This window comes from Conger conger, chromosome 7 (assembly GCF_963514075.1).
Source record: "Conger conger chromosome 7, fConCon1.1, whole genome shotgun sequence".
NCBI lineage: Eukaryota > Metazoa > Chordata > Actinopteri > Anguilliformes > Congridae > Conger > Conger conger.
Genome location: NC_083766.1, coordinates 62,190,775 through 62,218,307, shown reverse-complemented (window position 1 = coordinate 62,218,307; position 27,533 = coordinate 62,190,775). Strand labels below are relative to the sequence as shown.

General features: G+C 46.7%; 3 protein-coding genes across 3 annotated transcripts in view; 1 reads left to right on the top strand and 2 right to left on the bottom strand.

Annotated features, from left to right (window-relative positions):
• The window catches only part of gosr1 (golgi SNAP receptor complex member 1), a 23,906-nt gene extending 20,720 nt beyond the window's left edge, over positions 1–3,186 (bottom strand). The window contains exons 1-2 of the mRNA XM_061249690.1: positions 3,050–3,186; positions 1,871–1,982 (exon numbers count right to left, since the gene is read on the bottom strand). Coding sequence (XP_061105674.1) covers positions 1,871–1,982; positions 3,050–3,080 — 143 coding nt within the window. The 5' untranslated portion in view covers positions 3,081–3,186. The remainder of the gene's footprint in view (positions 1–1,870; positions 1,983–3,049) is intronic.
• A 5,228-nt stretch (positions 3,187–8,414) lies between these two features.
• Positions 8,415–15,133, bottom strand: LOC133133037 (beta-crystallin A3-like). Its single transcript, XM_061248988.1, has 6 exons — positions 15,015–15,133; positions 13,827–13,896; positions 12,000–12,118; positions 11,411–11,552; positions 10,338–10,480; positions 8,415–8,955 (listed from the first exon to the last, which is right to left on the bottom strand). Exons 2-6 carry the CDS (start codon positions 13,863–13,865, stop codon positions 8,808–8,810), a joined length of 591 nt encoding a protein of 196 aa, XP_061104972.1. The 5' UTR covers positions 13,866–13,896; positions 15,015–15,133; the 3' UTR covers positions 8,415–8,807.
• Positions 15,134–19,133: 4,000 nt separating this feature from the next.
• LOC133133589 (beta-crystallin B1-like) lies at positions 19,134–24,609 on the top strand. Its single transcript, XM_061249689.1, has 5 exons — positions 19,134–19,202; positions 19,756–19,874; positions 22,570–22,702; positions 22,955–23,097; positions 24,438–24,609. Exons 1-5 carry the CDS (start codon positions 19,134–19,136, stop codon positions 24,607–24,609), a joined length of 636 nt encoding a protein of 211 aa, XP_061105673.1.
• Positions 24,610–27,533: the final 2,924 nt, after the last annotated feature.

Below are 27,533 nucleotides of genomic sequence, written 5' to 3'. Positions count from 1 at the left end.
AGCAATACAGCAAAAAAATGAAATATTATTATGATATTTGAATATCACAAAAAATTAACGACTACATTACAAAAAACGAGTACAATTTTCCTGAATAAGTTCATTTAAAAGAAGCAGGAAACCCTCAAAGCTGTCCAATTTGGGGGTAACCTGTGATTCCAGGTGCACAAAGACAATCTAATCTCATCTAATTCAGTATTCATACAAGGGTTACAGAGAGTAAAATATTTATCAAAACGATAATGCCACTCAATGAATCGAAAACAAAAAAGAGAATGGATCAAGTGAGATCATACACTGCACAGTGACGCGTTCTGAAACTGTCACCAGCAGTAAATGAGTGCACTATGATGAAATGCATCATGTGGTTTGAGGGTATTGGCATACACATGTAATTTATATACATGACACATATTTTTATTTTTTTATTTTTATTTTTATTTTTTTTAGTTCCTAAAAATACTCAACTTCTAATCTCGAGGTCCTTGTTGATCGGTTTTTGTTGTCATAGACAAACGTTAAAATGTCTACATTTTCACCAGTTCATCCAGATAAAGCTTAATCTAGCCAGATCTCAAAGTACAGACACACAACAGAAAGGCAGAAGGGGATGCGTTGCGTTTACGACTATGTCTCAGAACCTGCGAGCAGTTCCTGTCTTCCACAGCAGGCCCTATAAAACGGTTATAAATGTCGTCAGTGGGGTGTGTGCGACTAATCACGTTGCCCCTTTATGCACGTCCCAAACCTTCCCACACATTCCCTTCCCTTGCGGTCTTATGTCCCAGACTAAACTAGTGACGTGCAACAAGCAAACTTAACGGGCGCTTGGACAGGTGATGGGCAAACCGAAACTGAACTAATCACAACCTATAAAGGAACCTCGGCTCAATTCCGTAGCCGGAATGTTAATGAATAATTCATAACAACCACCCCATCTTATTTTAGGTCAGAATAAAAACACACCAGCCATGTCTCATCAAACACTATCACAGAACTTTGTGGCGTAGTGAGCGAGGATTTTCTTAAACCACACTTAAAAACAGCAAAAACAAAAACCTGTGCGCTAAAGTATGCGACAAAGTTCAATTCTCAGTTCTTAATTCCCCCCATCCCTCAACATACATTCATTCATTCATTCATTCATTATCTTAACCCGCTAATCCTGAACAGGGTCGCAGGGGGGCTGGAGCCTATCCCAGCATACATTGGGTGAAAGGCAGGAATACACCCTGGACAGGTCGCCAGTCCATCGCAGGACACACACACCATTCACTCACACACTCATACCTATGGGCAATTTAGACTCTCCAATCCGCCTAACCTGCATGTCTTTGGACTGTGAGGGGAAACCGGAGTACCCGGAGGAAACCCACGCAGACACGGGGAGATCATGCAAACTAGGACCTCCGTGCTGTGAGGCGGCAGTGCTACCCACTGCACCATCCGTGCTGCCATCCCTCATGAATTATTCATGAACATTGTCCCGCAGAAAATCGGACCCGCCCATTTGACAGCACACTGATTTGTTCCTCTCTTCTTAACGCGTGGAACATTGCATTGTGGGATTTCCGTTGCTGGAAACCTGGTGGGAGGGAGGAGGGCGGCCTGTAGCGTAGTGGTCAAGGTACATGACGCAAGGTCGGTGGTTCTAATCCCGGTGTCGCCACAATAAGATCCACTCAGCCGTTGGGCCCTTGAGCAAGGCCCCTAACCCAGCATTGCTCCAGGGGAGGATTATCTCCTGCTTAGTCTAATCAACTGTACATCGCTCTGGATAAGACAGTGCAGTCTGCCAAATGCCATTAATGCAATGCAATGTAATGTAATGTGATGTGATGTAGTGGGTCAGGACTGGGTGATGGCGTACCTGTCTCCATGGCGACCATCCCTGGAGCTGCTGTAGCTCGTGCAGAGCTTGCTGAAGGAGACGAGCTTCAGGTCCAACTCATTCTCCAGCTGTCGGGCCTGCTTCCGCAGGTCTGATACACACACACACATACAAAAACACTTATGTACAGACACGCACGTACAAATCACACACGCGCAAAAACAGGCACACACACATATATCCGCGTTTCCGGCAAAGTTAACTGTCTTTTGTCCAAGAATCATACGGCAACATTTTGTTAAACATAAGGCAACATTTTGAGCAAGGTGCGAATGTTCAGAAAATAAATATACTTTGTAATATTTGTAGTTGAACACATATCTTGGTACCCATTCTCCAAAGAACTGTACAGGTAACAGCAAGAGAAAAGAACGACTACCCCCAAAAAAATGCGTCCTTTATGTAATCTATCATTTGTAATTTAGTACAGTGACCGGTATAGCTTCAATACAGGACAACACGCTGACTTTGCTTACGTCACCAGAGACACATCGCCAGCGATGACGATTCCGGAAAGGCGACTCGCGCCGAGACGCTAACAGCCCCACACATTATTGCTAACATTATATTGAGCGACTTCGGTCATGCAAGCAAAGTCGCAAAATGTAACCTACATTTTAACAAAAAAGTTTAATGACGATACAGACGATACTAGCCAGTTTGATCATCTCTCGAAGTGACAGCAATCCCCAGTCCGTCAATATAATCCTTATCTATAAATTTGTATGTTCAGTTGGTGGATAGCTAGTCAGCATTTCAGTAAGTTAACGTGAACGTCAAATTACATGAGATTCACTCCCTAGCTAAACTATCAATAGAACTTCATAATGTTTCTACAGTCAAATAACCCAATAAGACAGCTAGATAGCAACCAATGTTCAATGCTAAGCAGACAGCTAACAAGCAGAACAACTATCTAGCGAGCTTGCTTCCAAGACGTGTACGAAAATGGAACGATAGTCGGTTAACAGGCTGGCTAGCTACTTAGCTAGGCATACATAATCACTCGCACTGCTGTAGGCTGTACTGCTAGCTGACGCGTTGGTCAAACTGAGATTGAACTATGTCGCTGAAACAAGACTATCGCGCTTCGAGTAATGATGATGTTGACACTTGTGCTAACAAGACAGTAGAGTTTGTGGTACTTCGCCACCTCACCTTCCCAATAATTGCTATTTCCTCCTGCCATCTTTGTTGTCCAACGTCACCCCGTATCAGAGCAGCGGAAAAGCAGTGAAAAAAGATAGTCTAACAAGCCAGCAAGAGATCAGCCTCAATTCACTTTCACATTGTACATTGGGTACCTGACTGTTTTGCGCAGACGCGTACGAAACAGGAACTTGTTACCGGAACCACATCTTTCTACCTGGGGAACATAAGCGGAACTTATTTTTCCCAACAGGAAACGGCATTGATTTTACCGTTTTATCGTCTGCTATAGAGATTAACTATCTCTGACTCTAATCAAGGAATGCAAAACAAGAGGCAGCAAATCTCTTCCCCCATAGCAATAATTGGCAGCGCCGTTGCGTGGTCCAGAAATACAGACGCCGTCAAATATTTTTGCAACACTCAAGGCTCCAATGAACGAGAATATTCTTGATTTCGAAGGACTGTTTGCTTTAATTTCCCTTACGCAATCGTGAACTCTTTGGGTGCTTTTTATTCTTTCCCAGCTGAGTAATTTCCTCCACAGTGTTTGATCTTTCACATATACGGAGACATGTCCTTATTTATGACAACCATGGAAAAAAAATCTTGAAGAAAAAAAAAGCCAGATCATACTATATTACTACATAACTACGACTGCTACTACTACTACTACTACTACTACTACTACATTTTGTAAAGTCAGTCAACCTGACTTTGTAGCACGGGTCTACAGATGACGCACTGGCACAAAATGGAGTTCATGGAGGTTTCTAAAAGCCTAGCCAGGTCTGAATCAATGTGCTGTGCTCCTATACACTGATGTACCGAGCACCCGCCCATCACGACCAAACTCAGATCAGCCTCCCTCCAGTCCTAATCCCAGCCATTTAGTGTGTCCTTTTGTTTTTATTCTGATCCAGGATCAGTGCCAGAAGGCACGGTGCTCGAGGCCGGCTTTCCACCCTCCCGTTTCCCGGGAGTGAGGTGCGGTGACAGCCTGGCCAATCAGCAGCACTGCCTGTTCGGCTGATTACCCGGGAGAAAGACACTCGGGGCCCGATATGGATTCAGGGGCCATATTGAGTCTCCCCGGCCTAACCCCCGTTCCCCGCCACCGATGGCATCTGGTGGCGGGGAAAGCATGGAAACGCAGTCTCCATACCAACAATAATGACAGGTTTCCTGTTTCGAAAGGAAGTGTTATGATTGGTTCCCCCTGTCTTCTCAGAAATGCATTATTTGAAGCCATTTGGCTTGGTCTATACACTGTGAATGGACGTCTGCCCCACAGCACGTTATCTGACGGAGCGATTCTCTCTCGCACAAATACGGACCCACCGAATTTACATTCCTGAGAGCAAAATGAAAACCTGGCAGAACACATTCGCACCTTCCGCTGCCATCCTCCCCCTGGTGGTCTGGGTCACGTTCAGCAGGTAGAAATGTGCAGTGTAGGCCAGGGCTGCCAAGGTTTTCATGTCAACACTAATTTGCCACCCGTGACTATAATATGTTTTAAGGAGTGAAAACCTGTATGATTGTGTTAAAACGACACATCTCTTCTTAGAGTGTTGGGTGGAGATGCAGACTACACATCACATCAAAATGAGTGTGCCTAGAACAGCTACAGTAGCCTAGACAGCCTTCAGTAAGGGTTTCCAGTCAAAGTCATGGTTTAAGCCATACGTATGTCAGGGTTTAAAAGTGTGTATTTCTGCTTTCCTTGGAAATCTGGGAGTGACATAGGCCTACAGTAAGTAGAGCTCACCATGACCGATCGATCGCAACGCGATTCCGTTTTTCCCTCACGTACTGCGTCTCGTCTTTACTCAGCCCACTGTTGCTTTGACAACCGGAGGAAATCGCTCTTTTTCACGGAGAGAAAAACACGCGAAAACTCCGTGTTATTGCGCGAGACGGTGAGGTGTTTATTCGTGACGCCCAGTCTTATAGCCGAGCAGCGTGCACAGCGAGCACAAAACATAGCGACATATACTGCAATTGCCGGGATATCTTCAAACATTATACAGAGTAGAACACATTCTAGCAATACATATACTGAATATGGCCGAATGGATGGTTAAGAACATCTTCCGACATGTAAAGTACAATGGATATTCCTTTAATAATTTAATTCTGATCTGAGCATAAATGGTAAATGGTTGGCATTTATGCAGCACCTTCATCCAAAGCGCTGTACAACTGATGCTTCTCATTCACCCATTCATACACCAACGGTGATGTGGCTGCCACGCAAGCACCGACCCACTCATCAGGATCACAGGGGTTTAGGTGTCATGCTCAGGGACACTTCGACACACGCAGGGTGGGATCGAACTGGCAATGTTCTTCTTTTTTTTTTTTTTTTTTGAGATTTTTCCCTTTTTCTCCCAATTTGGTAGCCAATTGTACCTCGTCTGATTCAATTGGAGGTAGTCGTATTAGATGTACCGCCCGTACCCCGTCTCATGCCCGTTGCTGTGATTCCGAGGCGCCCGAGGTGCTTATTGTGCGGCGATCTAACCCTGCCAAGTCCCTCCCTCTGGAGCAGCAAGCCAATTATTGCTGCCCCACGTGAGCCGGCAAACTTGGCTTTTGGCAGGACCGAGAGTCGAACCCCGGTCCCGGTGTGCAACTGCAGCAAACTGCAACCGCAAGTCTGCTGCGTTTTAGCCTGTTGCCCCACCGCGGCTCGAACTGGCAATGTTCTGACCGCCTGAGCTAATGTCGCCCTAAACATAAACAGATTAATGACAGACTGGGGAATCACACAAAGGTGTAGTGCAGCCTCGTAGACTAGTCATGTTTCGTCAGAGATGAACACACACACGCGTGTGCATGTTGTGTGTCCTTGTCACCTGTTTGTCCTGGTCACACCGGCCTGCCTGGGCATGTACCTGTCGCCTTGCTCTGAGCGTCACCGTGGAAACGGTGAGACAGAGAACGGCCTGGGCCGGAAACGACTCCAGGGGAACGCTCAACTCTCAAGGAACGGTTCCGCTGCTGTTCGCTCCAAACACCCTTTCCAGACAGTCACCGCAAAGCAGACAAAACACACACACACACACACACACACACCCAGCATGAGCACACACACACACACACACACACACACCCAGCATGAGCACACAGACACACACACACACACCCAGCATGAGCACACACACACACACACACACACACACCCAGCATGAGCACACACACACACACACACACCCAGCATGAGCACACACACAGACACACACACACACACACACCCAGCATGAGCACACACACACACACACACACACCCAGCATGAGCACACACACACACACACACACACCCAGCATGAGCACACACACACACACACACACCCAGCATGAGCACACACACACACACACACACACATACAGGCTTGCATGCCTGCACACGCACACACACACACATGCAGATTTGCACACTCACACATGCAGACACACACATGCAGACACACACACAAACACACACATGCAGACACACACACACACACAGTGTCCTGTGCCTCGTTGGTTTACTCTGCCCAGACTGAGAGAGGCATGCAGGTCTGTATCACGAACATCAGGAACTGTTACCCCCATGGTGCCCCCTCCATTGCGTTTCTGTGCATTTCTCTCTGATTGTCTCTTCAGATATTGCCATGTTTATTCCTTTATTCTGTATTCTGTCCATCCTCCATCCTCCTGAGTATGTTGTGTCTATACACCAGCTGTTTATCGCCGTAAAGAATCTGCAGGTATGTGCAAAATATGACTTTGTCTTTTTACTTTTTGAATTTCTTTTATTATTATTATTTTTTGTGTCCCCGGTATCTTGGGCAAGCAGTATGATTGATCTGGGTGCCGTGTGTTTTGGGGCCAGTTTGATCTGTAACAGGGGAGTATTGGTACCCTTGTATTCTTCCAGAGGTGTCAGATGTTCCCCCTGTTGCTTATTTCATACTTTATTTAGGCATATGGGGATGGGATATGTGATGGGGGGTGGGGGGGGTGGAGTAGCGAGTCTTCGTCTTCGTCTTCTTCAATGAGTAGGCTGTTACTGCTCTTCTCCCCCACGCCGCAGATTGAGAGGGGCCGGAGGGGGGGGGGGGGGGGGGTGGCATAGGAGAGGGGAAGGGAGGGGGACACAAGTGATGGGGAGAGACACAAAACCACGCGGGGCCGGTGGCAGGGGCAGGCGGACGGAAACGCCACCCCCCGGGGCACGGGGCCCAGGGGCGGGCGGGGCAGCCGGAATTTTTTGAATTCTGAATTACATTCAGGAAAAGTTCAGATGCAATGATATCGGATAAAATCGCTGTGTTAAGATTGGATGACTAGCATCTGCCCCTGCCTCACAAAAACAAGCGTTAGAATTGCACGGTATTGCTGGTGCAACAAAGCTGTTGTATTCCTGTTGACCTGCAGAGGGCAGTGCAGTGCAAAACCAAAGCGATGGCTTCAAATAAACGACTGAAAATGAGATGCTGCTCTTCATTAGTGTATGCACTTTATGCCATTTCTTTACTGCGTTATGTGTTGGTCCTGTTCTGTGCTCTCGGGCGGGCAGTGACCCAGATCCACCCGGTTCTCCGACCCGTACCTGCTGCCATCGGGCTGTTCCCTTATTTAAATCAGCTGTCAGTGAGTAACGCTGCCCTTCATTTAACCATCAGCTGTCAGTGAGTAACGCTGCCCTTCATTTAACCACAGGTTATTATGATTCACAGCCTGGAATTAATTCACAGATTTTATTTTTTTTTAAAGATTTTAAATAAGTTGACAGATTTAAAAGGATGTTTACATCGGTGATATCCAGGCAAGACCCTCTGCTCACGGGAACTTCGACGGTGGTTTGAGAACTGAACCTGTGGCTCTGTAAGCCCAGCGCCTCACCACTTTGTGTGTTCTGAACATCCAAATTTCACCCGAACACAGAAACAAAAAACCAGTCTCTCAACCTAGCTGCTGCTGTTGGTATTTCTAAATCAGAAAAATGAGGCCTCCTATGTAACAAGATTTCTTTCAAAACCAAATTTCTTTGAAGATTTGACTTTTCGACTTCAAATGACTTCATGTCTTTTCAGGTGGCAATGAAATGATCTCACTCCTGAACAGAGCTGAAGTTAATATGGATGCTCAAAAAGTGTGTACTGTGAGGACTAACATTCAGGTGCATTGTGGGATAGGTGTGTGCTTATAGGACTACAAACATTCAGGTGCATTGTGGGACAGGTGTGTGCTTATGGGAGTACTGACATCCAGGTGCATTGTGGGACAGGTGTGTGCTTATGGGAGTACTGACATCCAGGTGCATTATGGGAAATGCAGTACAGAAAGACACACGATCAGGAACGACAAAGAGGGCAGGCACTCCTTTCCTTTCCTTTTTTTATTAACCATTTCTCTTTTTTCGCTCATTCTCTTTATCACTCTTGTACAGATGTTACCGTGACGATGATGATAATGATTACGATGATAATTCTGATGGCGATGATGACGATGATGAAGAGGCAGGATGAGCAGGCAGCACTTGGCCGTTTAATACACAGACACTCTCAGTTCATTTTCGGTTTTTCTTCTTTCTTTCTCTCCCTTTCTCTCTTTCCCCCTCTTGTTCTCTCTCTCTCTCTCTCTCTCTCTCTCTCTCTGTCTCCACGGCGCCCCGTTGGCCATTAGGCGGAGCTGAGAGAGGGAGCGCTCGTGAGGGGGAAGAGGAGGAGGAAGAGGAGGAGGAAGGAGAGGTGTGAGGGACCCCAGGGCCCCTCTCTCACTGGTGGATTCTGCGGATCGACTGCACCTGGAAGGTCTGGGCGTGGGTGCCCCACTCCCGGTAGTGCTTGTACTCCCCGGCGTGGCAATCGCACTCCATGATGTACTGGTAGCCACGGTAACCAGGGTACTGGTAGCACACCCAGCTAATGGGGGGGTGAGAGAGGAGGCCAATCAGACGCAAGCTAACTCGGGTGTTTTCCGGAATTCTCTCGGGGTACAGCGGTTAGCACAGGTGTTAGCACAGGTGTTAGCACAGGTGTTCGGCACCTGATGTTCCTGTCTGTGTAGCGGCGTTGCTGCATAGCACAGTGCCAGCCATTACTAGTGTGATTGCCCTTGGCCCTACCCACATTCATGAATGTGCACAAAGATTAAGTTGTTTCAGCTTGGAGGGTACAAAGATAGAACTTGAGAAGAATATGAAGCTGACTATCTGGTTGGCCTACTGGTTGGCGACAATCTGTTCCTAGCATATGTGACAGAAAGCAAAATATCTTTTTTTGAGTGTTCTTTGGAAAAACTTAATTAAAGGTACAATAGGTAAGATTTTTTGTTCAAATATTGTTACAAGACCATTGTAAATCCCTTCCTATCATTGACAAAGGCTCACTGACATTTTGACTCACCCTCTGCCTGTGTTCATATTTGGGTTTCAAAATATACAGTTGACAGGCTGTCACTCTGTACCAGAACATCTATAGCCGTACAATAAATCAAGCTCATTGGTTGAAAATTGGTTCTAATGTCCACAGCCAATGGCATTTCAACGTCAGCACGTTCACAGAGAAAGGGGAGGGATTAACAGTGTTATGGTTTGTGCGTGTTGGTTGCTGCAATTCCTCCTTTGACAGTTAGAAGTCTGAAATTACCTGTTGTACCTTTAAGTCCTTTTGGATTTATGAAAGATCAGGTTTGCCTTTTTACAAAAACATATTTCCTGTCCTGACGGAGAACAGAACAGACACTGTCGAACATTGCTCGATGGTGGTACTGATCTGAGGTTAGGGGCACTGGTTATTGGTTAGCAGCACTGATTAGTGGTTAGTGGTACTGTTTGGCGGTTAGCAGCACTGATTAGTGGTACTACTCTGAGGTTAGTATTACTGATCTGAGGTTAGTGGCACTGGTTAGTGGCACTGATCTGAGGTTAGCATTAGCGGTACTGGTTAGTGGTACTGATCTGAGGTTAGCATTAGCGGTACTGGTTAGTGGTACTGATCTGAGGTTAGCGGCACTGGTTAGCAGTAATGGTTAGCGGTACTGATCTGAGGTTAGCAGTTAGCGGTACTGGTTAGCGGTACAACTCTGAGGTTAGCGGTACTGATCTGAGGTTAGTGGTCAGCGGTACTGGTTAGCGGTACTGATCTGAGGTTAGTGGTCAGCGGTACTGGTTAGCAGTACTGATCTGAGGTTAGTGGTCAGCGGTACTGGTTAGCAGTACTGATCTGAGGTTAGTGGTCAGCGGTACTGGTTAGCGGTACTGATCTGAGGTTAGTGGTTAGCGGTACTGGTTAGCGGTACTCACGCGCCACTCTGGACCTGCATGGACCCGATCTCATTGTTGAACCAGCCCATGGCCTGCAGGGAGGGGTAGTCATCGCAGATCTCCCACTGCCGGCCCTGGAAGCTCTCGCCCTCGAACAGCATCATCTTTGACTCCTTATGGGTCTGTGACCACCAACAAGGGGTACAGGACCGGGTCAGGGAGGCAGAACCAGGTCAGGGAGACAGAACCAGGTTAGAAACAGGTCAGGGAGACAGAACCAGGTCAGGGGAACAGAACCGGTTCAAAACCGGGTCAGCGAGACACAGAGACAGAACCGGGTCAGAGACACAGAACCAGGTCAGTTCATGGGAGCAGACTGGACAGAACCGGGTAAGTTTACGGCAAAGAGAATAGGAAAACCACACACGCAGAGCCAGTGGATCTGCTCTCAGAGTACAGCAATGTTCTCTTTGGGTACAAATAAGTATGCCTGTCTGTGGGTTATGGAAATATACGAAGTAATGATATATTTCTGGCTCGGGGTACAATTTTATGTACCTATAGGGTGCCGCCTGAGCGACAGACATTCACTTTTTGTCCCTTTATTTCTGAGAGTGTAGAAAGGCTCATTAAATTACATGAAAATCATGCTCACCAAAATAAAACTTTTTTTAAAGAGTAGTTAAAAAACTACACACACAGGAAAAATTTTAAACAGACACACAGAAAACTGCCTTTCTATTTGCAGAAGGTTTCTTTTTAGCTTGTAATTGTCTGACATCCAAATTGGGTCCTAAACAATGTTGTTTATCAGCGACAACAGAGATTCAGAAAGGCACGCGCGCGTGGCAAACCGGCGGATTTTCAAACAGGAAGACCCCGTTCACTGGGCCTATGCGCGTGCTGTTTGCTATTCAGATGCGATCACATCAGGCACAATAGGATCTGCCAGACTGTCTAGACAGATGATAGGAGAATTGTGTGCGTGCAATCAGGAATCCCGCTCTGGATGGGACAGCTCCACAGCTGCAAAAACAAAACAGCCATTCTGGGCACCAAACGTCTGTGGTGGTTCCAGCCTGGAGGACTGGCAGACAGGAAGGGGCACTCACCGCAGAGCAGATGGGCCGAAATGACATCATCCTCTCGATGCGGTAGGCATTGCTCCCGCTCCACGACTCCCAGCGAGGGTAGTCTCCCCTCTCCAGGACAAACTGCTGTCCACAGAAACTAGAGTGCTCGTAGCCCACCCAGCTGTCACACACACACAGACACACACACACACACACACACATACACACACACACACACACACACACACATTACATTACATATAGTTACTTTAGCTGACACTTTTATCAAAAGCGACTTACAGTTGATTAGACTAAGCACCTGTACAGGACACACACACTCACACATACATACACACACACACACGCACACACAAACACGCACACACAAACACGCACACATACATACACACACACACACACACTCACACATACATACACACACACACGCACACACACACAGTCACACATACATACCCACACACACGCACACATACATATACACACATGCACACACACATACATACACACACATACACAGACACACGTGCACACAAACACACACACACACACACTCACACACAGTGTGTAAAATTGGCTCTGGAATAAGGGGGAAGGTCAGCCGACTCACGCTCCACACTCCACCTTCAGGGAGCGGACGTTGTCCATGTTGCACTCCATCACATTCTGACAGCAAGCAGTGAACTCCATCCGCCTTCCCTGGAAGTACTCCTGGTCATACACTGTGATCTGGAACAGAACACACACACAGACAAACACACACATGCACACACACGCACACACACACACACACATACATACGCACACATACATACACACACACAATCATACACACATACACACGCACACACACGCGTGCACACATACACACGCACGCATACATACACACACGTATACACACGCACGCACACATGCACATACATGTACACACACATACACATGCACACATACATACACATGCATGCACGTGCACATGCACACATACACGCATACACATACACGCACACACACACACAGACACACGCACACAGGGTGAGCCTTAGCCACTCGGTTACATACTGCCCTAGCCTTAGCCACTAGGCTACATACTGCCCTAGCCTTAGCCACTAGCCTACATACTGCCCTAGCCTTAGCCACTAGCCTACATAATGCCCTAGCCTTAGCCACTAGGCTACATACTGCCCTAGCCTTAGCCACTAGGCTACATACTGCCCTAGCCTTAGCCACTAGCCTACATACTGCCCTAGCCTTAGCCATTAGGCTACATAATGCCCTAGCCTTAGCCACTAGGCTACATACTGCCCTAGCCTTAGCCGTTAGGCTACATACTGCCCTAGCCTTAGCCACTAGGTTACATACTGCCCTAGCCTTAGCCACTAGGCTACATACTGCCTTAGCCATTAGGCTACATACTGCCCTAGCCTTAGCCACAAGGCTACATACTGCCCTAGCCTTAGCCATTAGGCTACATACTGCCCTAGCCTTAGCCACTAGGCTACATACTGCCCTAGCCTTAGCCACTAGGCTACATACTGCCCTAGCCTTAGCCACTAGGCTACATACTGCCCTAGCCTTAGCCACTAAGTTACATACTGCCCTAGCCTTAGCCACTAGGCTACATACTGCCCTAGCCTTAGCCACTAGCCTACATACTGCCCTAGCCTTAGTCACTAGCCTACATACTGCCCTAGCCTTAGCCATTAGGCTACATACTGCCCTATCCTTAGCCACAAGGCTACATACTGCCCTAGCCTTAGCCACTAGGCTACATACTATACTGCCCTAGCCTTAGCCACTAGCTACATACTGCCTTAGTCTTAGCCACTAGCCTACATACTGCCCTAGCCTTAGCCACTAGCCTACATACTGCCCTAGCCTTAGCCACTAGCTACATGTTGCCTTACCCTTAGCCACTAGGCTGCTCCATTTTAGAGTTTAGGAGTGCAACACCATGTCATATTCTTCTTAAAAAAGCAAGGCTTAAATGCTAATACTTAATAATAATACTTTCTAAATAACCTTGAGCATATACTTACTGAAAAAAATGAATTATTCCCATTTTCATACATTGCATTTTGCATACAGTATATAATTAAATAATGTTTAACAAATGTTTAAAAATTGAAAATGGCAGTAATATGAATATGAATTTCATCAATGATAATGAGAACATAAATATTTTAAACAAACAGCCTTTTAATTTGATTTTTTGATCATACATTTACGTGCGCTCCTTCTTTACAGAGTGAAATGATAATTAAATATACAACATAATAATAACAATAATAATACAGTCACCCGTTCCATTGGAATTCGATCATATGGATAAAATGCATTCAGGATTATCCTCCTGTAATTTTAAGTCTTTACAGTATAAAAAGTCTTGTAAAGTTTTAAGGGGGTGCGGCTTTTTAGAGGGTGCGGGGATCTGACCCACCTTCCACGGTCCCATCGGCATTGGGTTCGTCAGAGCCATGATATCTGATGTCTCAGTGCTGGTCCCAGACCTGTCACATAAAACCCAAAGACACACAGAGAATCAGAGCTCAGAGCCTAAAACTGATCTCAGACCTGTCACATAAAACTTACAGCGACACAAAGAATCAGAGCCCAGAGCCTAAAAATGATCTCAGACCTGTCACATAAAACTCACAGAGACACAAAGAATCAGAGGACAGAGCCTAAAACTGATCTCAGACCTGTCACATAAAACTCACAGAGACACAAAGAATCAGAGCCCAGAGCCTAAAACTGATCTCAGACCTGTCACATAAAACTTACAGAGACGCAGAGAATCAGAGCCCAGAGCCTAAAACTGATCTCAGACCTGTCACATAAAACTTACAGAGACGCAGAGAATCAGAGCTCAGAGTCTAAAACTGATCCCAGAACAGTCCTCCAGAAAGATATGAAATGCCACAAAGAAAGAAATAGAATGGCTGAGGGGACCTTTTACTCCACTTTAAATTTTAAACAAAATAAATGTTAAAATTCTCAAATTCTCTAAAGCGTGGACAGTTTCAGTAAAATAGCCAGCATGATAAGATCATTATATCAGCATGTGAGCCATTAAATAGTACAGCCATCAAATATACACTCTCTGAAATAAAGGTACGTTCGAGTGGGAGTATATTTCTGTTCTTTAAGGAACACATTTCCTGAATGGATGGTACAATAATGTTCCTAGGGTACCTTTTACAAGCAAAATGGCTACAATTTCATGACTGAACCCATGCTTTCATGCATTTAGTTGCTGCCACATGATTGACTGATTAAATATTTGCATTAACAAGTTGGTGTACAGGTCAACCTAATAAAGTGATCACTGAGTGTATAAGATGCAAACATATGCATATTTATTCGACTGCATGTATGGTTCTGTGAAAAGCATAATATCTAAATAAATAATAATAACAAGGTGAGGTTTGTCCATCAAAAATAGTCAACATCTCATTAGAATCTGGTCATGCCCCGGACAGCAGGGATAAGGATAGGAAAAGAAGGGATAAGGATGGATAGCAGGAGTGAGGACGGACAGCAGGAATAAGGATAGGAAAAGAAGGGATTTTTTAAAAGGGTGAACTGTCGGGGCAGAGATATGCTGTTCATATGAAACAGGGCTTACCTGGCCTTCCCAAGAGAAAGTTTAAAAGGTGTTTTGCGATGACAGGGGCCCCACAGACTGGTCTCCTGTTCGGGGGGGAGAGGGGGTATTTATAGTCAGGCCAGTTGAATGGGCAGCCCGGGTCCCAGTCAGCACATTGCTTTGGGGTCCTTTGTTCCAGGCTGAGCCCTCGGCTTTGCCCCCCCCTCCTGTGTTTATCTCTAGCCCACTGGACACCGGGGGGGGGGGGGGGGGGGGGGCAGAGGGTAATTAAGGGGGGGGGGGCAGGGGTGGTTGTATAGGGCTGAATAGGGTTGCATGGGGCAGGGTAGGCGGGTGGGTGGGTTGGGAGAATAGGGTAGAATAAGGCGGGGTGCCACTCTCACAAATAAAGGTACGATTAGCTTCCGAAATATGACGGATGCACAAAAGGGTGGGGGGCGGGGACAAGGGGGACGTCCAATGAGGATGCGCTCCGCCACGTGAAAGGATGTTGATTGGAGGAGAATGGAAAATTGACAGACATTTGATCGACATACACGCCCACTGGCGCACGATGACATAAAATCTAAATTCACATCATTTTCCAGGAAGTGGAAGGAAAAAAACCTGTGGTGTGAAAATACAAACGTATTACAATTTTATTCATTTTATGGAATAAACAATCGACTAAATTGAGGTAAAAGTGAATTTTGATTTCAGCTGGTCTTTAATATAGCTCTTGCAGTTCTTACCAGCCTTTCATGTTGTCATAGAAACCCATCAAGGAGAAGCTGTCCCGTGTTCTCTTACCGAGGTATTCCTAACGAGAGTATGCACTAATTGTAACGTTGTAATTAGATAATTCAGCCATGCACAGCCAAATTAATTTCATGAATAAGCAGCATAGCAGCAATGATTTTAAATTATATTATATTATATGTACGGATTACAATGGTTTGAAAATAATTATAAAGAAAATAGTTTGAACTTTTGTGATGACAGTTTTGTACTTCCAGAGACTCTTGTGAAAAATGAATCTTAGAGAGTATGACAGAGAGAGAGAGAGAGAGAGAGAGAGAGAGAGAGAGAGCATGTGTGTGTGTGTGTGTGTGTGTGTATGTAAAACACACAGAGCAGGGTTACTGAGTTAGCTGGATAACTGCACTGAGTAAAATCCACAAAGCAGGATTACTGAGTTAGCTGGATAACTGCACTGAGTAAAACCCACAAAGCAGGATTACTGAGTTAGCTGGATAACTGCACTGAGTAAAACCCACAAAGCAGGATTACTGAGTTAGCTGGATAACTGCACTGAATAAAACCCACAAAGCAGGATTACTGAGTTAGCAGGATAACTGCACTGAGTAAAACCCACAAAGCAGGATTGCTGAGTTAGCTGGATAACTGCACTGAGTAAAACCCACAAAGCAGGATTGCTGAGTTAGCAGGATAACTCCGCTAAAGTAAACCCCAGAACAGCTCTCTTTACTACGGTCCATGTTCCAGATTTGGGAGGGTTGAACTAGCCAGGTAACTCCATAATCCTGGTACAGTGATACAGCCCCCGGGCGGTGAAGCAGCCAGCACTGCTGGCCAATGAAAACAAACACAACAGCAGAACACACGTACACGCAGTCCTCCCTACCGTTCCTCTGCCAAACACCTGACCCCCCCCCCCCCATCCACACAATGGATGTGTCCTAAACTCAGCACATTGTTTAGCTGACTGGTCCATGGGGAGGGAGAGGGGGGGAGGGGTGTTTTTGGGAGAGTAGGGGAGGGAGGTTTTCTGCTGATCACACACTGAGAGGGAAAGAGAGCAGGTGCACAAAGGCAAGTCCCCCGATTCAGCAGATCCCCCGCCCCCCCCCCCCGCCATTAATTGATTCCCATTTAATTTACCCAATGACATAAAAACTCCCCCAGTCTGACACATTGAGAGTGAGTGGGGGGAGGGTGGGGGGGGTATAAATGTGTATGAAGCGCTCTGAGCAAATCGATTCAATCTGACAACTGTTAACCTATTACACCCAATCATCTTCCTCATCATCTTCCTCATCCTCTTCCACTTCCACCTGTGGCCTTCAGGTGAGATTCTGGAACAGAGGGGGGGGGGGGGGGGCAGCGGGGCGGGGGTTTCCACGACTCCTGGAAACATGGAAACTTGTTAACTTGCTTCATCTGTTGAATCTGGAGTTGAGTCTTTGCAGGCAGTCATCAGATCACACTTGTTTGCTGCTGTTGCAATTAGTAAAAAAACTTGTCGATATTTGTTCGACAGACTGAAAACCATTTCCGTTACCCTGGAAACACATGTCTGTACTGCAACGGTGCTCTATACGAATGGAAACATAACATTATTGTAACGCTAGTGTAATGTTATGGTGATGTTAGCATAATGTTAGCATAATGTTTGGGTGATGTTAACGTACTGTTAGAGTCATGTCAGCATACTATTAGCTCTAATATAAGGCTGATGTTATCATAATGTTAGTATAACCTTTGGGCAATGGTAGCCTAATGTAATGGTGATAACATTAGGGTATAATTAGCATGTACTTAGGGTGATGGTAGTATAATGTAAGCATGAACTTTGTGTGAAATAAGCGTAATGTTAGTGCAAATATTAGCGTGAAGTTAGCGCTAAGGTTAGGGTGATGTCAGTGTGATGTTAGCATTAACATTAGTGTGATGTTAGGTTAACGTTATGGCTCTGTTAGCGATGTCTCTGTTAGGTTGATGTTAGTGTGATGTTAGCATTAACATTAGCGTGATGTTAGGTTTACGTTATGGCGTTGTTAGCGATGTCTCTGTTAAGGTGATGTTAGTGTAATGTTAGCATTAACATTAGCGTGATGTTAGGTTAACGTTATGGCGTTGTTAGCGATGTCTCTGTTAGGGTGATGTCAGTGTGATGTTACCATTAACATTAGCGTGATGTTAGGTTTACGTTATGGCGTTGTTAGCGATGTCTCTGTTAAGGTGATGTTAGTGTAATGTTAGCATTAACATTAGCGTGATGTTAGGTTAACGTTATGGCGTTGTTAGCGATGTCTCTGTTAGGGTGATGTCAGTGTGATGTTACCATTAACATTAGCGTGATGTTAGGTTAACGTTACGGCATTGTTAGCGATGTCTCTGTTAGGGTGATGTTAGTGTAATGTTAGCATTAACATTAGCGTGATGTTAGGTTAACGTTTCGGCATTGTTAGCGATGTCTCTGTTAGGGTGATGTTAGTGTAATGTTAGCATTAACATTACCGTGATGTTAGGTTAACGTTACGGCATTGTTAGCGATGTCTCTGTTAGGGTGATGTTAGTGTAATGTTAGCATTAACATTAACGTGATGTTAGGTTAATGTTATGGCGCTGTTAGCGATGTCTCTGTTAGGGTGATGTTAGTGTAATGTTAGCATTACATTAGCGTAATGTTAGGTTAATGTTATGGCTCTGTTAGCGATGTCTCTGTTAGGGTGATGTTAGTGTAATGTTAGCATTACATTAGCGTGATGTTAGGTTAACGTTATGGCCTGTTAGTGATGTCTCTGTTAGGGTGATGTTAGTGTAATGTTAGCATTAACATTAGCGTGATGTTAGGTTAACATTACGGCGCTGTTAGCGATGTTTCTGTTAGGGTGATGTCAGTGTGATGTTAGCATTAACATTAGTGTGATGTTAGGTTAACGTTATGGATCAGTTAGCGATGTCTCTGTTAGGGTGATGTTAGTGTAATGTTAGCATTAACATTAGCGTGATGTTAGGTTCACGTTATGGCGCTGTTAGCGATGTTTCTGTTAGGGTGATGTCAGTGTGATGTTAGCGTTAACATTAGCGTGATGTTAGGTTAACGTTACGGCGTTGTTAGCGATGTTTCTGTTAGGGTGATGTCAGTGTGATGTTAGCGTTAACATTAGCGTGATGTTAGGTTAACGTTACGGCGCTGTTAGCGGTGTCTCTGTGAGGGTGATGTTTGTGTAATGTTAGCGTTAACATTAGCGTGATGTTAGGTTAACGTTACGGCGCTGTTAGTGATGTCTCTGTGAGGGTGATGTTAGTGTAATGTTAGCGTTAACATTAGCGTGATGTTAGGTTAACGTTACGGCGCTGTTAGCGATGTCTGAGTCCCTGCTCGCTGTGGCATTTCAGGCTCCAGCCGCCATGTCTCTGTCCGCCACTCAGGGCAGCATCGGCAGTCGTTCGACTAAAGTCCCCGTGCGCACGTACAAGGTAGGCCAACATTAACATTAACATCAACAAGGGCTGCCCAACCCTGTTCCTGGAGATCTACCGGCCTGTAGGTTTTCACTCCAACCCTCACAAAACACATCTCATTCAACAGCTAGAGCAGGGCTGCCCAACCCTGTTCCTGGAGGTCTACCGTCCTGTAGGTTGTCTCTTTAACAAAGCACACCTCATTCACTAGAGCTACAGATTTAGGGATGAAATGAGAATCTACAAGATAGCAGATCCCCAGGAACAGGGTTGGGTACCACCGACGTGCACAACAATCACTGAAACAGACTTTCTAATAGACTTTATAATAGAAAAAGTCTTAAACCAAACTGAAATTGATTGAAATAGAACAAAAATGCTAAAAATGAATCAGACTGGAAATTAACTGGAAATGAGGTTGAAAATGGACTGAAAAATCCAACTGACTGAATGACTGAAATCCGCTGAAAAAGAGACTGACTTAAGTTAAGTATTAAAATGTGAAACAGAGGAGCCGACATGGTGGATTCGGCTCCTTGCGCCCTTCTCTTGCTCTCTGCTTCCACAGATCTGCCTGTTTCGGAAGGAGAGCTTCCAGGGCACTCATCTGGAGCTCAAGGGGGAATGCCGGAATGTGTGTGAGAAGGGCCTGGAGAGGGTCGGATCCCTGAGTGTAGCAGCCGGACCGTGAGTCTACACCCCCTCCCTCCCAAAAAGTGCCAATCCCCTCCCTCCTCCCTGCCCCTATCGCTAACATGGTGGTCCCCAATCCAGAAGAGACGCAGGGTGTGCTGGTGTCCTCACTCCTGGTCCTGGTTGAAAGCAAGCACAACCTGCACCTCTCCAGGACCAGGAGTGAGGAACCCAGCACACCCTGCGGCTCTCCGGGACCAGGAGTGAGGACCCCAGCACACCCTGCGGCTCTCCAGGACCAGGAGTGAGGACCCCAGCACAACCTACGGCTCTCCAGGACCAGGAGTGAGGACCCCAGCATACCCTGCGGCTCTCCAGGACCAGGAGTGAGGACCCCAGCATACCCTGCGGCTCTCCAGGACCAGGAGTGAGGACCCCAGCACACCCTGCGGCTCTCCAGGACCAGGAGTGAGGACCCCAGCACACCCTGCGGCTCTCCAGGACCAGGAGTGAGGGCCCCAGCACACCCTGCGGCTCTCCAGGACCAGGAGTGAGGACTACAGCACACCCTGCGGCTCTCCAGGACCAGGAGTGAGGACCCCAGAACACCCTGCGGCTCTCCAGCACCAGGAGTGGAGGACCCCAGCACACCCTGTGGCTCTCCAGGACTAGGAGTGTGGACCACTGCCCTAACACATCCCACCACCGCCCAACATCTCCCTGCGACCCACCCACCAGTTCCCAGAAGCTGCCTCCCACTTCCCCTTCTATGTGAACGCGCTGACGTTGAAACGCTATTGGCTGTGGCAATTAGAAGCAATTTTCAACCAATGAGCTTGAATTATTGTACAGCTATAGAATATTTTGGTGCAGTGTTGGGCCGTCAACTGTATATTTTGAAACCCGAATTTAAGGACTATAAACACGGGCAGAGGGTGAGTCAACATGTCAGTGAGCCTTTTTCAATGACAGGAAGGGATTTACAATGGTCTTGTAACAATGTTTTAACACAAAAATCTAACCGATTGTACCTTTAAATTACTTTACATTTCGCAGGTATTTTCCACAGTGACTCACAAAAGCGCACAAAGAAAACCTTTGGCAAAGACCGGAGTGCGTTTACTTACCATTGAGTGGTCAACTATTACAACACGACTCTCAATGTCATTATTAGTTGCAAGATGGGCACCGAGGATAACGTTTTAAGGATCAAATTAATGCGAAGGAATTATTGTTAAATGTAGTTTATATCCTGGCATAAATGCTCACATGATCATTACTCTCTAGCTACAGCATGTTCACTTTCCACACATTCTTGACCCCATGATGTCTCTCACCTGGATAGCCGAATTTACCCTCTCCTCGGGCAAAAGCAGTGGTTCAGAATACGGACTCGAGAGTGCAGCCAGTACAGAAAAGCATTTTTTGGTGGCCAGTTAACGTTCAGTCACGCCCGTCAAATTTGATACACATAAATCGACCAGTTCCAGTTGTTGAAATACAGTCAGAGCTAGCACGTTCCTGATTTATCTTGGTTCCCGGTACCTTCCCGTTGCGATACGATCGCCACTTACTATCAATAATACAATTCAATTTCAACAGCTGTGACTCTGCTTAATAAATCTTTCGGCGGTGTTTTAAATCAAATGCTTTAAACGTGAACCTGTAGGCTACTTGATGCGAAAAGTATGTGTGCGTATTATTAGTCTGATATTATACTTAACTTACTTAAATAGCCTACTAAAATAGTCGTAGCCTATTTCTATTTAATGGGAGGGAATCTATTCTACTTGTTTATACTAATCTGTTTCCAGATAAAAACAAATTTAGAATGTAGGCTATATTATATCGATCTTTTTAAATACAGCATCCAGCATACTGTAACCTAATTGAACCGAAAAAGACGGCAAAATCCTAGTATATCACTCACACCCCGCGACAAATATTCGCCCAGCTCAACGGCTCCACCTAATGGCGGCAAGTCGGACTTCGGGTGACGTCATTGGTATTTGGAGAAGCTGGTCCCTGCTGGATGGAGTTCAGCAGCCCGTAAGATTGACATTAGAAACAAGGAGCCCTTCCAGAACCGGAAAATACTTGCTGTTATCAAACCATTTCCATATTCTGTTCCTGTGGGAGCACTGCGTTGTAGCCTACGCTGTTTTTTTATAGCCACAAACCGCCCTCGAATAATGAGGTTTCATTAAGCTGTTGATTGAACACTGACCGCTCTTTAATATATCGCTCGGTAGCTTTTATCAGCTTTTACAGATCAAGATATAATGTGCTGATAAGCGATGTGCTCCCGGAAGTACAATAATACCGTTGGGAAAGCATTTATTCAACGATAATATCGGCCGACAGGTGATCTGATTAATTAAGAGTTCATTTAGACGGAAACAGCAGCGTGTTCGACAGCGATTGATTAAACCAACTTGTTTCCAAAATGTCGCCCAACGCCACTCTTTCGAGTACAGCGGCGAGTGAATCGAGTCAGGGCGCGTAGTAGTGCGCCAGTATGTGGCCTGGGACTCAAACGAATCGTAACCGCCTCATTTTACAGCACCGTGACCGTGGCATACCGGTGTTTTTGTGCAGTTGTAATAATGACGTAACCACGAGAGTGCTATGACCGTAATGTGACCACAGCCACGGCTGACCGTGACATTGCCATTCCCACAACACCGGCAGTTGGGTTTTGCGGTTGCTACCGCGTTATGACCACGGTGTCTCGCTGTTTCTCCCGCAGATGGGTGGGGTTCGAGCAGCACAACCTGATGGGCGAGATGTTCATTTTGGAGAAGGGGGAGTTTCCGCGCTGGGACTCCTGGTCCAACAGCAGCCGCTCAGACCAGCTCAGGTCCCTGAGACCTGTGCGTGTGGTGAGTGCTGCACCAGGGCTGGAACCCGAACCCCCCAGTCACCACGTCTGAGTGAAGAAGATGATGATGACGATGGTGGTGATGATGGTGATGATGATGATGATGATGGTGATGAGGATGATGGTGATGATGATGGTGATGAAGATGATGAATATGATGATGATGCTGATGTTGGTGATGATGTTGGTGATGATGACGATGAAGATGATGATGAAGATGATGATAATGATGTCCTGGTCACTCTCCTGCTAGGACAGCCTGGAGCCGAATATCTGCCTGTTTGAGGGGGTGGGCTTCCAGGGCCGTAAGATGGAGGTGTGTGATGAGGACATCCCCAGTCTGTGGTCCTACGACTTCCAGGACCGTGTGTGCAGCATACAGGTCACCGGGGGAACGTGAGTGTGTGTGTGTGTGTGTGTGTGTGTGTGTGCAGCATACAGGTCACCGGGGGAACGTGAGTGTGTGTGTGTGTGTGTGTGTGCAGCATACAGGTCACCGGGGGAACGTGAGTGTGTGTGTGTGTGAGTGTGTGTGCAGCATACAGGTCACCGGGGGAACGTGAGTGTGTGTGTGTGTGTGTGTGTGTGTGTGTGCAGCATACAGGTCACCGGGGGAACGTGAGTGTGTGTGTGTGTGTGTGTGTGTGTGTGTGCAGCATACAGGTCACCGGGGGAACGTGAGTGTGTGTGTGTGTGTGTGTGTGTGTGTGTGTGTGTGTGTGCAGCATACAGGTCACCGGGGGAACGTGAGTGTGTGTGTGTGTGTGTGCGTGTGTGTGTGTGCAGCATACAGGTCACCGGGGGAACGTGAGTGTGTGTGTGTGTGTGTGTGCAGCATACAGGTCACCGGGGGAACGTGAGTGTGTGTGTGTGTGTGTGTGTGTGTGCAGCATACAGGTCACCGGGGGAACGTGAGTGTGTGTGTGTGAGTGTGTGTGTGTGTGTGCAGCATACAGGTCACCGGGGGAACGTGAGTGTGTGTGTGTGTGTGTGAGTGTGTGTGTGTGTGTGTGCAGCATACAGGTCACCGGGGGAACGTGAGTGTGTGTGTGTGTGTGTGTGTGTGTGTGTGTGTGCAGCATACAGGTCACCGGGGGAACGTGAGTGTGTGTGTGTGTGTGTGTGTGAGTGTGTGTGTGTGTGTGCAGCATACAGGTCACCGGGGGAACGTGAGTGTGTGTGTGTGTGTGTGTGTGTGTGTGTGTCTGTGCAGCATACAGGTCACCGGGGGAACGTGAGTGTGTGTGTGTGTGTGTGTGTGTGTGAGTGTGTGTGTGTGTGTGCAGCATACAGGTCACCGGGGGAACGTGAGTGTGTGTGTGTGTGTGCATTGCCCCTCCCCCCCTCCCTCTCTCCTCCACACTCTCCCCCTCTCCCCCTCACTCTCCCCCTCACTCTCCCTCTCCCCCTCACTCTCCCCCTCTCCCTCTCCCCCTCAATCTCCCCCTCTCTCTCTCTCCCCCTCACTCTCCCCCTCTCCCTCACTCTCCCTCTCCCCCTCTCTCCCTCTCTCCCCCTCACTCTCCCCCTCACTCTCCCCCTCACTCTCCCCCTCTCCCCCTCACTCTCCCACTCTCCCCCTCACTCTCCCCCTCTCTCCCTCTCTCCCTCTCTCCCCCTCACTCTCCCTCACTCTCCCTCTCCCCCTCTCTCCCCCTCACTCTCCCCCTCTCTCCCTCTCTCCCCCTCACTCTCCCTCTCTCCCCCTCTCTCCCCCTCTCGCTCCCTTCCTCTAGGTGGGTGGGGTACCAGTATCCGGGGTACCGGGGCAGTCAGTTCCTGTTTGAGAACGGCGCCTACAAGCACTGGAACAGCTGGGGAGCCGCGCACCCCCAAATTCAGTCCCTGAGGCGCGTTCGGGACCTGCTGACACACCAGCGGGACGGGCTGGAGGCACAGGCTGTGTAGGAGGGGCAGGAGGGGCAGGTGGGGCAGGGCTTCGAGGGTAATTGCCCTCGCTGTTTCAGCCCGGCTCCAGCCGCCTGCTACACAGCTCCTGGGCGGGTCCATCTCATTTCCTTTTTTTGTGATCAAATGCATTTATTTAAAAAAAAAAAAAAGAGTCTTTTTTTTACATATTTTTGCTCTAACCAATCAGGTGCCAGAAGAGCTCTGTGTGGTATTGATCCAGAACAGCTGACTTGGCGACTTTGAAAACGAGCTGTTAAATTAAACAGACACATTTTGGGGCGTTTTTAAGAACATGCTTTTCTAGCAGTTTTTGTTGATGACAAAAGTACATTATTTAATGAATGTTGAAATAATGGCCTGGGCTAAAATGATTCATGCAAACAGCTAAAAACCCTGATCTCGACTGTAATGACCATTTAGCCGTTAGCTCCCTTCTCACCCATGCAGTTATACGCAGTTACTCATTAATCAATTTGTTTAATTAAATGACATTTCATCTGCTTCAGATTCCTCTGCAATGGCTACTTGTGGACTTTTACATGATTGATGAGGATAATTGTTTTGCTTTCAATGCCCCCTGTCCTTAAATATGAGAGAATTGTCGTTTATAAAGCACAACAAACAAAATCTTCCATTTCATTCTCTGGGAACCATCCCCCCGATTTTCGGAAAAACATCTAATCTGACATCTGGCTGTATCCACAAACCAGTTTTGGTGAGCTTGGCTTTGTGTGTGTATGTGTGAGTGTGTGTGTGTGTGAGAGAGTGAGTGTGTGTAACCAGTTTGTTTTTGGCAAGCATGGCTTTTAAAAGACAGGCATAAAAATAACCCCACAGCCCGTACAGAAACATTTTCCTGGCCACGAGTTTCTGTAGAGCAGTCCTGAGGGGAAATGGGTTCTGTATAGCAGTCCTGAGGGGAAATGGGTTCTATAGAGCGGTCCTGAGGGGAAATGGGTTCTATAGAGCGGTCCTGAGGGGAAATGGGTTCTGTAGAGCAGTCCTGAGGGGAAATGCATAAAATGTCAGACTCTTCCCCTCAAAGGCCTGTTTGGTCCTCCACCACTTCATCAGCAGCAATCCCATCATGCCTTGCAGATGCAGCCCTCCACCTCCCGTTGAAAATGAACGGAGGCGGTGCCACCGCTTGGTGAAACCGTGAATAGCGTGTCTCTACCATCAGGCTGTGTTTGAAACAGCATACTACAAACTACGTACTCATTTCCTTTTAAATTTAGTCTGAGTAGTATGTGGTTCCGAGCCCGGCCGCTGTCTTAGGCGTGCGCACTCAGGCACAGTGGACACAGTTCGGCTCACCCGAGAAGTTCTCCCGGGAGGAAGATGAGGAGATGCCCTCAGACAGGGAATCACGGTGCTCCCCCTCTCTGTAGTTGCGGAGAAGCAGCAGGGTGGCTTCCCTGGAGATGCTCTTTTTTTCTCTGTGATTCTGACGATCTGAAGGAGGCCCGTGGACGGCAGATTTCTCGCCGATGTTGACGTGTGGAAGACGAGGCAGCGAGCGAGCGAGACGCACGTTTACAGTGATCTCACCCTTTCATACTCACTGGGTGAAATAAGGATGAAAATGCTCTGCGAAGTCTTTGAAACTGCTGACAAGAAACATGTTTGCATGATGTTACTTCTTCTCTCTAGGCTGGATAGTTTCTGTGTGTGTGTGTGTGTGTGTGTGTGTGTGTGTGTGTGTGCCCAACCTGGGTCAAATAAATAATATTTTAACCCCTGAGGCACTGAAGTATTTCAAATATGTATTTGACCCAGACCCTTTAAAATAAATACTTTGGGTATTACTTGATAACCAACCAGTCAGAAAGACTGTGGTAAGATTATGACATTATATGAAATTTATTTATCCAGAGTAACCCTACAATGTAGAGGAACAAGACTGAATTCACCTCAATAGTGCCGGACTTGACTAAATTATCAGACAGTCAAGTTGCATGACATCTGTAAAGCACAAGTAGCCTACCAATCATGTATTATAAATACACACCGATAACAAACCCTCTGAAGAAAATCATACAGCCAAAAAAGGCAGGAACTGAATGAGCAAGACTGCCATTGATCCTGGATCCTGGGTTATCGTGACAATGTATTGTACGAACCGATGCTGTCTGTGGACCGGGGGGTGGGCTGGGGGGTAACAACATCACAAAAGCACAAACACAAATCAATGATACTAACCAATAATCAAAATACAAATTAAAGCTTAAAAAGGCGCAGAGTGGTTGCTGCTTACCAGGTCATATTGGACACAGAGACACTGGCTAGTCCTCGTCATTATGCCATGTGATGTTAAAAATGCAGTAACAGGAGTGAGTAAGGTTTGCGTTGATCCTGGATTGTTATTATTATGAACGCAGTCGGATGGGATCAACTCTCGACGTCGCGCGAACGTCTCCGTCCGTGTTTATCCCGGAAGTGCTCCACACCGCCCCCTACGGGCGACATGTTCGGCCAGAACTGCTACGTGACGTGCGCGGGCCTGTCATGACATGTCTGCCTCGCGGGCGTATATCTTGACAGTAATTAAGACTGCCAAATGAGTGACTCACAGCACGAGCCCACATAAACAAAATTCTCAACACTTGGTGACGTGAAACGTTACATAGGGTACACATTGGAAACGCCAGCATTTCGCATTTAACGTGCATTTTACTCTGTATTCTGCACATATTTGTTTTTTCTTTTCGTTTATTATAGGCTGTTTTGCGCCGGTTTAATTTATATTCGCGTTTATATCCTGGGGAAAAAAAACACAGCCTCAGTGTTACTCTGTCCTCTTAAAAACTCGGATCTCGACAGAAGAGGCCGAAAGCAAATGACTGCTCTTTAATTCACCGCCTGTGACTAATAACCCGAAAACCGCAAACAAGAGCACCAACTTCTCAACGCTTCCTGCA